The following is a 13,509-nucleotide window of genomic DNA, read 5'->3' as shown; positions in this document are numbered from 1 at the left end:
GTAAGTAAGAGAAGTGTATCCGTGGTCAGTGACCAATGTCACTTCTTTTCAATTCTATCAGTGATTGATTACTATGCTTCTGTTGGTCAGTTCAGCACAGACAGCAAAGCAAGTAGTTGTGTTGCTTCTTTGTCTCCCAGTGGTAAATCTACGTGACATTTTATAAAACTGGATAACTGAAAGAGGGACTTGGCTGATAAAGATGAAAGTGCAGTAAAGAAAAATGATAATGCTGAAAGTGAAATTCAAATCAAATGTAAATGGGGTTATGGAAGAAATAGCTGACTATGAGAATGTTGACACTGCTGCTGTTCAACAGACTCTAGACCTGCCCCGGAGGAACACAGTGACAGTGAGTTTATTGACATAATGAGGAGTGTGGTTGGGATGAAAAGGATGAAGATGTCCCTGAGGAAGGGACACTGGCGCAAAAGTTCATATTAGAGGGACTCTTGGAGGTAGTTCGTAATATTGAAAATACAAAGGTTAAAACATTGGAAACTGATCTAAACTTAGAAGGGAATGTGACAATTTGCTAAGGCGTAGAAAAGATTCTCACTCTGTATTCTAAGTTACATATTAAGAAGAAGACAAAGCCCTGTTCAAACTATTCTTGATAAGTTTATTACAAGGAAATGGAACTTTCATTCTCTGTGTTTTAAATTACAGTATATTAAGTATAGATTAGCTTTACTATCTTTTCATTTCCTTATGTAATTGACAGTAAGAGAGTTGTGAGTGTTTTTGACATCTGCTTTAAAATCGCCCTGCCGTATGTTCGTGTCGGTTTACACCACCATCAAAAGTTTGGGAGAATCCGATAGTCTCTTCTGATGCCTGTTCTGTCAGTTTGCCAGCGTTTGTCAGTTCAAACTCTCCCTCTGATAGCCTCTAGTTTCATGGACACACATACACTTAGTTTGGATTTCCTGACGTAGATCCTATTGCGTTTTACACTCGCTATACTCTTGCACTCTTTTCTTTATCTCCATTTTCTTTTGATGTAAATTAGACCTGCTGCCTCAGCTTACTTATTGTTCACTTCCTCTTTAGTTCTTACATTTACTTGACAGTAGGCACATTGAGGACAGAGGTCATGTCTGCTTTTTGACTGAGTATCCAGTATCCAGCCTAGAGACTGACGTATGGTCACTAGTCAGTATGTTTTATTGGAGGAAATGAGTTCACAAAAGCCTGCATCCACCATCCCCCTGCCCCACTCACTTGTTCCTCTTATCTCTCTTGACTCTTCGCCTTGGCTTTCAGGAAATACCACTCCATCTTTCCATACTGTGTCCATTCTCCTTTGGATATTCTTTGTTCCAGCCAATTAGGCTGCTCATTATTCATCTGCTGCCTACCATATGCCTGCCTGCCTTCGAGCCTTTCCCTGTGCTGGCCTTCCTCCTAGAAGTTTGCTCTGGCCCCTCTTCCCTTCCCCCATCTCTGCCTGGCAGGATCCTACCATCAGTTACCCTTCAGAGCCCAGCCCAAAGGCTTTCTTTATGAAGCTGTTTCTGATCTCCCTCTCCCCAACCACCCAGCATTTCTTCTTCCTTAAACAACTATAGAACTGCAACTGCTTCCTAGAGCCTACCCAATATGAGCCATTCGTGCTGTTGTTTTTACCTTTTCCCACACAAATTGAAGCTCCCCGAGATATCTCTTATTCTTCCCTTCAGTGCCTGACATAGTGTTTTCACATAGTTGGTACTCAATGCATATTTTGTTGAATTGCCCTGCAAAGTGACGCTCCAGAGAGCTGTCAAGGAAATTCCATCCCACTAAAAAATATTGAAGATTGTTTTATGGCTTATTCTGCCCCAGTTTCTTCTAACTCACAAATAAAAGTTCTGTCATTGTTCTTAGGAGTTGTATGGGGTATCCATTTATTTTAAAATGTGAAAGGCCAGAAGAGTGGAGAATGGGAATGTGATGAAATGTGAGAGCTGGGAAGATTTTGAGAGGCCCATGTAGTCCAGTTCTTTAATTTATAGGTTAAGAATCTGAGGTCTAGACTGCTTGAGTTATCTGCTCCAAATCACACAACCAGCTTGTAGAAACATTTTGGCTCAGGATGTGGTAGCCTAGCCCTGTCAAGTGCTGGTCCCCACAAGCTGCCACAGTGCCTGGGAGGCTATTGTTTGGGTGTGGGTGGCAAAGCTGTTCAGAGAGGCATCTGAGATTCTCATATTGCCCTCCATGGATTAACAAATAAGAAATTGAATCTCTAAGTAGATTTTCCTCTCTCCCTCCCTTAATCATCACAAGTTCTCTGACTAGATTCGTTTATATCAGTTGGGAAATTTCTGGCAATATTAGCCTTGGATGGCATAGATTTGTCTGCTAACATTTGAGTACACTACATAGAGAAAAGCGCATAAAGCGGAAGTGTGCAGTTTGAATTTTCACAGAGTGCACACATCCGTGTGACCAGCCCCTGGATCTGCAAGCGGAGCAGCACCAGGACATTTAGAAACATTGGAAGAGATAAAAAGGTTTTGAAGCTATATAATTTTCTTTTTTCTCCCCACAGGTATTGTCAGTCTGTGTGCTAACAGTAATCCTTGGTTGTATATTTGGGTTGAAACCAAGCTGTGCCAAAGAAGGTAATTAGTATGGTGTGTGTGTGTGTGTGTGTGTGTGGATATTCAGCCTTCTTCAGGATGTGATAGATAAGTGCCGTGTCCCAGTCCCATGGGTACTCCAGAGATACTGCCCATTTCATGCTGGTTTGAGCCTTCCTCTTAAAGCTCTGATTATTTTAGCCACGTAATGCTTTATTTACTTGCAAAATTTCATCCTAAAACATTGAAGAGGGACCATGACCACAACACTAACCAAACAAAAGGGAAAACCCCCAAAACAACAAAAATAAATTAAGGACAAAGAGACAAACAAGCAGCCTTGGCCAACAGGTTCTGATGGTGCGCCCCTGGAGCCGTCCCCTGCCTTCCTCCAGGGCCTCCCAGGACACTCTTTCCCCCAAGGAATTAGGCATGGAAGCAGCTGAGGAGGTTACCAGGTGACCAGCTAGCATCCCCGGGCAAGCAGAAACTTATCAGTATGTGCCCTTAAGGCTCTTAAAATTGCGGACATTGGTAGTTTCAAAGAAATAGAGATATTTTTAAGTTTCTTTCTGTATTTTTTTCTTTATATCAAGGCAGAAATCTATGCAGCACTGATGAGATTACTATAAATAATAAAACTCTGAATCACCGTGCATTGTAGTTGGCATTATTTTGGCTCCGAGGTTGGTCTTTTTTCCCCTTGTAAGATCGTCCACGGTCTTCCTAGGGAATTCAGTTTTGGAAATTGAAGAAATTCTTTTTCTGTTCAGTTCTTTTGGCATTGTACTATTAGTCATTTAAAACAATTTTAATGATTGTTAAGCTATCATTTATTGTTGAAATGAATAAAAGGTAGTAATTTTATGTATTCAGTCAGCAGTCTATTCAGAGCAATGTCTAAGTTTAACAGAACTAAGAAGCTGCAGACTTGAGTGGTCCCCTGTGTGGTCTTTGAGTATGGAGCAATTCACCTTGGGTTCAGCTTGACACACAAAAATAAAACTGAAGGATTAAAAATAGCAATTTTAATCTAAACCTAACATAGTACACATACATTTTTTAAAATTACTAGGTGCATCTTAATGAGCTTCAAATAATAGCTGTTATTTTAAAAGGTTCTCCCCTGCGGCAGGTCAGGAACATTAGTATTTCTGACTCTAGAAATTATTATTGTCATTTCATGTCCTTAAAATTGCCTAATTTCCAGTGTCATGAGAGTTAAATCCTATGGCAGTGTCATACTGGGTCTGGAGACATTAAAGTCAAGAGCTAGGATAATTCCTTTTTTCTGTTGCACTCCTATTATTTTACAAGTGGATTTTTTTCACCATCCTGACTTTTTAGTAATCCAATAAGCACCTAGCTTATTCCAGATGTCTAGTAGAGAGTTACAACATAAAATTGTGTTTTTTTAATGAAAATTATTCTTTTGCCATATCTGCCATTGACTATTTAATAAAAACTTACTGGTACCAACTCTAGTCAAGCACGTTGCTGGGTACCAGGGATGCAGGATGCTGGGCAAAATCCAGGTGTAGTCTTTGTTCTTAAGAAGTTTGTAGTCGAGTGTGAGACTGGGGTACTAACGAAATAATCTAGTTGTAAATGGAATTACAATGACTGAGGAGAAAGACAAGATTTTATAAAATCTTAAAAAAGGGAAAACAAGGGGCTGGCCCCATGGCCAAGTGGTTAAGTTTGCATGTTCCACTTAGCGGCCCAGGGTTTCACTGGTTTGGATCCTGGGTGCAGACATGGCACCGCTCATCAGACCATGCTGAGGCAGCGTCCCACATGCCACAACTAGATGGAGAGTTTGAGAAGGCTTCCCCGAGGGAACTAGGCTGGATCCGAAGGTGGAGCAGGTGTTTTAGGTGGTGGTGGGAGGGGCAGTCCCCCAGCGTGTGTTCTGCACAAACAGATTATTTCTTTTTTACGTCAAGACTGAGGGTGAATTAAGTCAGGTCCTCTTTCTCTTTCTGAAATATTGATAGCTAATCACTTTTAAAATCTTTTCTCACATTTTGAAACTTTAGAGAACTCTCTGGATGTTTAAACCAACCTTTTCAGAGTATAAAATATTCAGAACAAACTCTTATTCTGACATTTCTTTACCATAAGTATTTAAGTCTTATCAGACCCAGTAGGGTTTGTCATAAATAAAAAAGCTCTTTTTTTCCTATGGCAAGAGATAAAATTGCAAACTCTGTACTTAAGGTTACCTTCTATTGGTGTCACTTTTTATGTGTATTTGTGAAAAGATTCTTGGGTAATTTTATTACTCCATCTATGTTTCTAAAGTAGTATTTGAATCTGCCTTAGGTGTATTGGTTGATATTTACTTTGTAATTATATGATAATTAGAAACATCTAACTTACTACTCAATGTTTTCAGTTAAAAGTTGCAAAGGTCGCTGTTTTGAGAGGACATTTGGGAACTGTCGCTGTGACTCTGCTTGTGTTGACCTTGGGAACTGCTGTCTGGATTACCAGGAGACGTGTATAGAACCAGGTAAAGATGTTCAGGGGAAGACGGAGTCATGGGCGTTAGTAAGAGATCAAAGGAAAGTTCTAGGTCTTTTGTGGAAGTGATCTACCTAACTCATTTGAGATTTTTAAAAATTTGGCCTTTATGTTTCCTTAGATAAAAATGATCACATATTTTGCTTTCATTAAACGTTTTATGGATAGCAAAGCCATGCCTGTTTTTAATGTACACTGAAAGCCTATATAGTCTAATTTGCACTTTAAGTTCAAAAAGGCTCCTTGAAATACATGAATACTTTCATTTTGGGCTTATTAAAACAAGAGTTCTAAGATGTCTACTTAAACTTTAAAATATAACTATTGGAATATGGAAATTTTCTCATTTTGATTTGGACTTCTCTGCATATGACATGGAAAAATATTTAAATGGGAGTCAGTCAGATTTCACTTAAATTTTGAGAACTCTGAAAATGGCTGGTAGAAGAAGACAAGATCTACGTATGAATTATGTAACAATAATTGTGTTTGTCCATTTAAAATGATGAAATTCTGTTTTTTTAGTGAAATAATAATAATTGTTGCCTGCATGTTTTTTTATCTGTCAGTTCAGATTGAGCACTGTGGTGGCAGGTTCTGTGAGTGACTAGGAGTTATGAAGTAGTTCATTGTCTCTCATGGATCATTTTCCAGAAGATAACAGTTCTGTGCTCACTTTGGATGTGTTGAATTTGGACCGTAAAATGTATTTTGTTGATGTTTGTTTCCAGAACGTATATGGACGTGCAGCAAATTCAGGTGTGGTGAGAAAAGGTTGTCCAGAAGCCTTTGCTCCTGTTCGGATGACTGCAGGGACAAAGATGACTGTTGCATCAACTACAGCTCTGCATGTCTAGGTCGGGTTTCCATGTACTCATGCGCGGCTTCTACAACAGCCTGACATCTTCCTAGGTCTTAGCTGGGTTTTGCATAGGTGTTATTTTTTACATCAGGAGTCATATCGATTGACCAACTATATTAGCTGGAAAAATATTTTTGAAACATTTTAGTAAAGAAAATTTCAAACATATATGTGAGTAAAGAGAGTATGTAGTGACCCTTGTACCCATCAACCAGCTTAATAATTATTATTATCTACACATGGCCAGTCGTGTTCTATCCATAGTCACTCACTCGCCCGCTACCACCTTCGCATGTTATTTTGATATTAGCTACATATTTTATGCTGTATTTGTGGAAAGATCGCTTTAGCAGTCTTGCTGACTTCTGTGTCCCCCTGGTTCCCTCATAGTAAATGAGGACAATGTCTGCCACACATTGAGAGAGTGGATACGAAATTACTGCCCAAGATTATAGGGTATTATGTAAACTGATGTTATTTCTATGTCTTGTCTGGGTATTACAGGGTTCCTTGAAATTCCTTGACAGAACTTGGCTCTCTATGAGAGGAACTAAGACATCAAGGGTTTAATACAGAAGATTTTGTTGGGTGGATAGAAGGAGGGTTGTAAATTTGGCCTGAAAATATTAACAATTTGAAAATAGAAAAGATGTCTTCAAGTTCTCATAAATACAGTAGTATATTTTAGTTTTGCAATTATACATTCATTTTTTCTCCCAGTTATCAACTAACTCTTGTTTGAAACAGAGTAGCCCCCTGTATTTGTTATATTTCCCTGGAATCATGACCCATGTTATCTGTAAATCTGTTAACATATTTTGGTTTTGGAGTCGGTCCTAGTCTGTCTCACAGCATCACAATTGTTGTCACTACCAAGTGTGTTCAACTCGTTTTATTTCTTGAAAATATTTTAGGTGAGAAAAGTTGGGTACAAGAAACATGTGAGAACATTAATGAGCCACAGTGTCCAGCAGGGTAAGATTATATTCTGAGATGCTGATCTTTTCTTTTTTAGAAGTACCATGCTTTTCTTCTTCCAAATTGAAAAGATAAAAATAATAATTACTCGTTGGTTCACTAAACATTGTTTTTAGTCAGGCCTTGGGTTTGCACTGGTGGGATAGAGATGCTTGTGGCATTTGTCACTCTGGTGGCTGGTGGAAAAAGAGGGGTCATGCGTATTTAGTCTTTAGTGTTCATGAGTGTTGGGTGGCAGTATTTGAGTCTTCCTTCTTGGGAAGGAGAGCCCTTTACTTTCATTTAGAGTTTTTTTTTTTTTTTTTTAAAGATTTTATTTTTTTCCTTTTTTTCTCCCCAAAGCCCCCGGTACATAGTTGTATATTCTTCGTTGTGGGTCCTTCTAGTTGTGGCATGTGGGATGCTGCCTCAGCGTGGTCTGATGAGTAGTGCCATGTCCACCCCCAGGATTCGAACCAACGAAACACTATTCCGCCTGCAGCGGAGTGCATGAACTTAACCACTCGGCCACGGGGCCAGCCCCTCATTTAGAATTTTGGGAGTTGAACTTGTAGCAAATTTCTTTACGACTTCTTTTAATTTTTTTTATTTTGATTCATTTATAAATTTTTAGGGTAAGCAACATGTCTGTAAGAGGATGTTACATAATTTTTAGAATTTCTGTTTGTTCTTTTTGTCCTTAAAGTATTTTGCACAGTACCGTATGTATACCAGGCCATCAAGAGAAGTTTCTATGGAATTCAAAGGGTGGAAAGTTTATGAAAGCATTAGATATATTAATCTTTGCTCAACTTGAGGTCTATTGCCTCATATAAGTTGAATTATTCATCTTCAGAAAAATATTTTCAATTTTTAAAATAATTTTTCCAAACAAAAATTTTAAAGCTGTATTTTAGCTTATTTTGTTTATGTATTATAATTTATTTTTGCTATATGAGGTGTATTTTTTTCTTTTGAATGGGAGAGTATTTTTTTGGTTTAAAACAGCAGAAACAACAGTAGCAAAACCCAAACCAAAAACTTCCAGCAGAAGAGACTTTTTTCGAAAGGGACTTTTCGTGTACCCTAAGCTGTCTTTTAAGTCGGAGGTTTACTGGAAATTTTAGACTTAGTGTGTTTTGAATCTTTCTTTTCCTTCTAAACATTAATCATTATTTTTTAATTGTAATGTCTTTTTTAGTGGAAAATATAATTCCTCCTTTCTTTATAAGATCGTAATTTAGAACACATTTTATTATACTGGAAATTATTATACCAGTATATTTACCTGGTGGCCCAGAAAACTCTTATGTTTTCCGTTGATTGAATATTAATAATTTTGTACAGTTATGGACCATTGAGACTAAATGCAGCTGATTCTGCAGAGTCTCCCAACAGAGCTATGGCACAAATATTAGTGGAAAGTCTATTCAGATTTTCTGCTTTTTCCATTTGGGTTGATCTATGAGAGTAAGCTGAGGAGGAGGGAGAGTTGAAAAAGACAAGGTAAGATGAGCGTTTGCTCTCAAATTTTGAATTACTGAGGAAACATGCAGTGGAAAGTTTTTTCACGGTTATCCAGGATATCCAAGTTCACTGCCATCTCCCAGATATCATTAGAAGCTGCAAAATTTCTGAACCATGCCTGGTTTGATGTAGCCATGTATCAGTTGTCCATAGTTCTCTCTTGCTGAGTCCATCATGGTATGTGTTTTTTTTGTCTCCCTCTGGATTTCCATACTGCACACATTAACTCTGTGTGTCTGTGGGCGTGTGTGTACCCTCATTGCTTGTTTATTCCCAGCTTTGGATCATTTCTTTGTTGCTTACAAATTTAAGTGTAGTAAATACTTCTCAAACTTCTCTTAAATATTAGTATCTTTTAAATATATTAAATATATTAAACTTAAAAACTAAATATTGTATAAAATTTGTGTGAGATGAGATACCATCTATGAGATTCAAGTAAAGACAATAATCCGAAAGTTGTTGTTCAGGAAAAAACAATTAGTGGAAACAAAAACATAATTTCAAAAATGCTGTTTCAGTTTATTCTCCTGCAAATTGGGAAAATATCATTACTTTTTAGTAGCATTTAGTCTAGTTTTTGGAATGGCAGGAACCATGAATGATGTTCTCTGTATGGTAGCTCAAAATGCTATGAGTGCTTAATAAATACTATTTTATAAGAGATATGTAATGAAATGTAAAAGCACACATATGAATATAGATGCTTGTAAAGCATCCTTTGCAAGGATGCTCGCTGAGCTTGTTGGCGCTCTGTAGATCACACACCGACCTCTGTGGAAAATCCTCCCTGGATGCCTGCCCAGAAAGGAGGGGATCTTGACTGAATGCTGTCTTCTTTCTGCTTCTTTCAACGTTCTCTTTTTTCTTTCTCTTTACCCAGGTTTGAAATGCCTCCTACCCTCTTATTTTCTTTGGATGGTTTCAGGGCAGAATATTTACACACTTGGGGTGGACTTCTTCCTGTTATCAACAAACTGAGTGAGTAACTTCAGCATTTACTGTTGGGGTGTCGTGATTTTGTGAGACAGCCTAGGGAGGCTGCCTTTTTTTTGGAAAAATACCGGCAGACCCTGTTTTACCAAACTTCTCTCTTGCAAAGTAGTTGAATTTGATGATAAGGAACTAGTCTTTCCTATTGTAATTACTCTGAAACTGCCTTTTAAATACTGCTAAGATAACACCGTTATCTTAGGATTTTTATCCTTTGATTAAAAAAATATTTTATATGTAAATATAAAAAATATAAATATATATTAATATTTTTTCTTAGAATTTGGGATTCCTTCTGTGGGAAAATCGTTTATTTATTTAATAAGTATTACATCTTAAAAGTGGAATTTCAAAAACTGAAGGTATTTCTGATATGAGACTAGTAGCATAGACATAGAGTATTTGCCTCTCATGCTAATGTAGCATCCTTTCAGTTTCTTTGTCTCAATAAAGGCCTTAATTGAATGATTATTCTATAAGTTATTGATGCAATAATAGAATGGGTACAGTTGTGTGTCACATAACAACGGGGGTACGTTCTGAGAAATGCATCAGGTGATTTTGTGGTGGTGCGAACATGGTAGAGTGCACTTACACAAACCCAGGAGGTCTAGCCTACCACACCCCTGGGCTCCGTGGTAGTAATCCTGTGGCCCACTGTCTGCGTGTGGCCTGTTGTTGACAGAAATGTTGTTGTGCAGCGCATGACTGCACATAATTAGCTGGAGCCCTTGCTTTGGGTAATTGGGGAATGTAGCCTGTAATTCTGAACTGTTTGGAAGTGAAATATAGAGATACGTGCCAATCCAAGGAGCATTTTTAGGCAATGAGGTATTAAAATGCTGGAATCATTAGTTGTGTGTTCCTTCTCCAATAGCAGAGGCAGGAGAAGAGCGTGACGCCAGGGATAAATCAGGAAGGCTGACTTCCATGCTTTCTCTGACTTGAAGCCAAAAGATGCCTTTGTCTATCGAGCAGCGTTGAGTTTGTACAGAGCTGGCCGGTCCTGGATCAATGGGTTGGTCCACTGTCAGCCCGGCTACTGCTTCACTTTTGTTTTAGTTTTGCAGATTTAGCTACTAGACAGTTTTTTTGTTTGCTTTGTTGTGGTTTTTTTTGGTACTACTTCTTGTGATTTGGGTGTGTGACCACTAAGTAGTATCAGACAACGATCTAGCAAGCATCATTGCTACAACTGGCCCATCTGGAACTTAATGTTATTGATAAACATGGGATCATTCTTCATTGGCTTAATTATTTTAATATTTTTCTGTCTAAGAAAAAACTAACTCTTAACATTGAATTTGAATCTAGTGTTGCTTTATAATTCACTCTGAAATTTTATATGGCTATAAATCCCTCCTGGGTTAATTTTTGTATACTGTTTAGACTTCCGTGGTACCAGAGCTAAATGAGGTAAACAGATTGTCAGTTGTATTCAATAACAACCTTTAATTTGTTTTCCTTGTAGAAACCTGTGGAACTTATGCTAAAAACATGAGACCAGTGTATCCAACAAAAACTTTCCCCAATCACTACAGCATTGTCACAGTAAGCTCCACATTTCAGCTTTTATGGGTTCACAGACGTGAGATGTAAATGTAATATTTTTCAAGTGAATAATTAGATATCAGATCAGAAAAAAAATAGCTTCTTTTCCATTGTGTAGTTAGCAAGGAAACCTGGGTTCTGGTCTTTGCTCTGCCACCAGCTAGCTGTCGCCTTGGGAAGGTCACTTTACCTTCTGGGTCTCTGTTTCCCTATCTGTGAAAAGAGATCATGACTAAAGATCCCAATAAATTGCTTCTTGGTTTCCTCTCTGTTTTAGGATTGTGATTCTGTGCCCTGTTTTTTCTTGCTAGTTTTAAGGCTTAGTTTATTTGGGCCCCTAACCTCCCCCACACTCACGTGTTGTCAACTTGTCTTTCCCATCATCTTGGTGTATGAGTTTGAGCCTGCCGCATTGCCTGATGTTTTGTTTCAGTAAAAATTTCCAGATTTCATTTGAATCCGGGAAGAAAGTAGAATTCATTAGAGCTTAGGGTTGAAGCCAGAAAATTAATACTTTAGCTTGTATTGATGTAAGCTGTTCTCAGACCCAACCAAAAAGGAGTTTTTTCTGCAGAAATGCTTTACTCAGCAATGCAAAAGGACAACAGAGTACTTTTTTTGAAAATTTGACAGGCTGACTATTTATACAGACCTTCATCCTTAGCATTCCTAACTGATTTTCTCCTATTACATAATTTGCAACACAAATACTGCATAAAATCATGAGGGGTTGGTTGTGTTTTGACAATACCCATTATTTTATTCTTCCCTCCTTAAACTATGTTAAGTTCTTTGTAGCGTCGATAATCTGTTTCTGTTTGATGATTTTGTCCTGTGACTTTATTTCACATTAAAAAGCTCATAACTTGCATCAAACCTGTATTTTGTATTTTTTAGGGACTTTATCCAGAATCCCACGGCATAATTGACAATAAAATGTACGATCCCAAAATGAACGCTTCTTTTGCACTTAAAAGTAAAGAAAAATTTAATCCTAAGTGGTACAAAGGAGAACCAGTGAGTCGTTTGTTTGTTTTAACTACTAAAAGAGTTTTATTTTTTGTTCTCATTTATTTTAATCAGAGTAAAATATCAGATTCCCTGGAGTTTTTAATAACCTACTTCATTTACTGTATCTCTGGCCATCCTTTTCTGAGTGGAGATGAGTGCTGATGATCCTAAATACAGATTGTATCATTGTGTAACGAGAGTAGTTTATTTCAGAGCTGAGTTTGGGTTGGGCTGAGCCATTCTTTGTCCTCGTTGATTCTGCCTTCTTGTACTAGTGGCGTGTGGCAATAGTCTGGGGGTGATATTTTGATCTACACAAAGCTAATTGTTTCTGAAGGAGGTAACCTTGGACTCCATTTGAACATGGAAACTCAGAAGATTCTCTTTGGTGGTCATTTACCTGTGTTCTCCTTTTTATTTTTAGTTTTAATTGCAACAGTAATTACACGGGGTCTATTTGGGTAGTCTTGATATTCCTCTTAGAAGAAAAAAGAGCCTGATGTTTAGTTTGCAGGTTATAAATTCAAATTTTAGCTCTGACGTTTAAAGCTGTGTGACTTTGGGCAAATTATTCTTTCTGTGTTTCCATTTTCTCCTATCTACACTGTAGGTAATACTGTTAACTACATCATAGGGTTTTCATGAGGATTATTTAAGTTATAATCTAGGATGCTTATAGCAATGCTATTTAGAGCTGTACTTGGCAATGATAAGTTCTTCATGTTAGTTACGTAAGCAAAAATGTCAGTCAATTAAAGATATGTATATTTGTGAATACTTCTTTTAAGGAGAACCTATTAAGTAGAGGGATGGCTCCAAAAGTTGCAGGAGTTAACCAACTGGCTTAACTCCATATTTTTTAGGTTAATTTAATCTAATTATTTAATTTCTTTTTGTGGCTCTCTGGCGTCATATTACGTGATTAATTTGTAGTCTAACTGCTGGAACTTGTTAATCTTAAAAATGTTCCAGCACTCGAGAGGAATGCATTGGTGTCACATGAGCACATGCTTTCCTAAGAAGTGAATATTTGCATAATTTCCTGACTTTCTTTCTTTATCTTCCCCAGATTTGGCTCACAGCTAAATATCAAGGCCTGAAGGCTGGCACATTTTTTTGGCCAGGATCGGATGTGAAAATCAATGGACTTTTCCCAGACATTTATAAAATATATAATGGGTATGTGCAGATGTACATTTTTGAGGACCCGTAATGTGTAGAACAGATTATTTTTATCTCAGTCTCTCCTTTTTATCAAGCCCTAAGCTCTAGCATTGAGTCATATTTTGGCTAAAACATGAGAACTGTCAGAATATAGCACTCTGGCTCAAACAGTTTTAGACGGTAAATAGTAAAACAAAAGAAGTTTTCTTCTAGAGGTTTTCTAGAAAGCACTGGTTATGCGGGGTTTGTGTTTAGATCTTTGGGCAGAAATAAAAAAAATGAAGTCACGGTGAAAGTACGATGTCAGAGTGGACGCACCACGCATTTTCACTGTAAGGAGAAAGAGCGAGG

General features: G+C 37.7%; 1 protein-coding gene across 6 annotated transcripts in view; it reads left to right on the top strand.

Moving 5' to 3' along the window:
* LOC124247438 (ectonucleotide pyrophosphatase/phosphodiesterase family member 1) overlaps positions 1-13,509 on the top strand; it is a 194,605-nt gene that overhangs the window by 27,498 nt on the left and 153,598 nt on the right. For all 6 annotated transcript variants that reach the window (XR_006890727.1, XR_006890728.1, XM_046676699.1 and 3 more), the window contains 8 exons: positions 2,537-2,609; positions 4,966-5,082; positions 5,825-5,950; positions 6,870-6,930; positions 9,323-9,420; positions 10,904-10,983; positions 11,881-12,000; positions 13,064-13,173. Coding sequence is in view for 4 of the 6 variants with exons in the window: in XM_046676699.1 (XP_046532655.1) it covers positions 2,537-2,609; positions 4,966-5,082; positions 5,825-5,950; positions 6,870-6,930; positions 9,323-9,420; positions 10,904-10,983; positions 11,881-12,000; positions 13,064-13,173 (785 nt within the window). In the remaining 2 variants the exon portion in view is untranslated. The remainder of the gene's footprint in view (positions 1-2,536; positions 2,610-4,965; positions 5,083-5,824; positions 5,951-6,869; positions 6,931-9,322; positions 9,421-10,903; positions 10,984-11,880; positions 12,001-13,063; positions 13,174-13,509) is intronic.

Source organism: Equus quagga, chromosome 11 (assembly GCF_021613505.1).
Source record: "Equus quagga isolate Etosha38 chromosome 11, UCLA_HA_Equagga_1.0, whole genome shotgun sequence".
NCBI lineage: Eukaryota > Metazoa > Chordata > Mammalia > Perissodactyla > Equidae > Equus > Equus quagga.
This window is presented reverse-complemented; position numbering and strand designations above follow the sequence as displayed.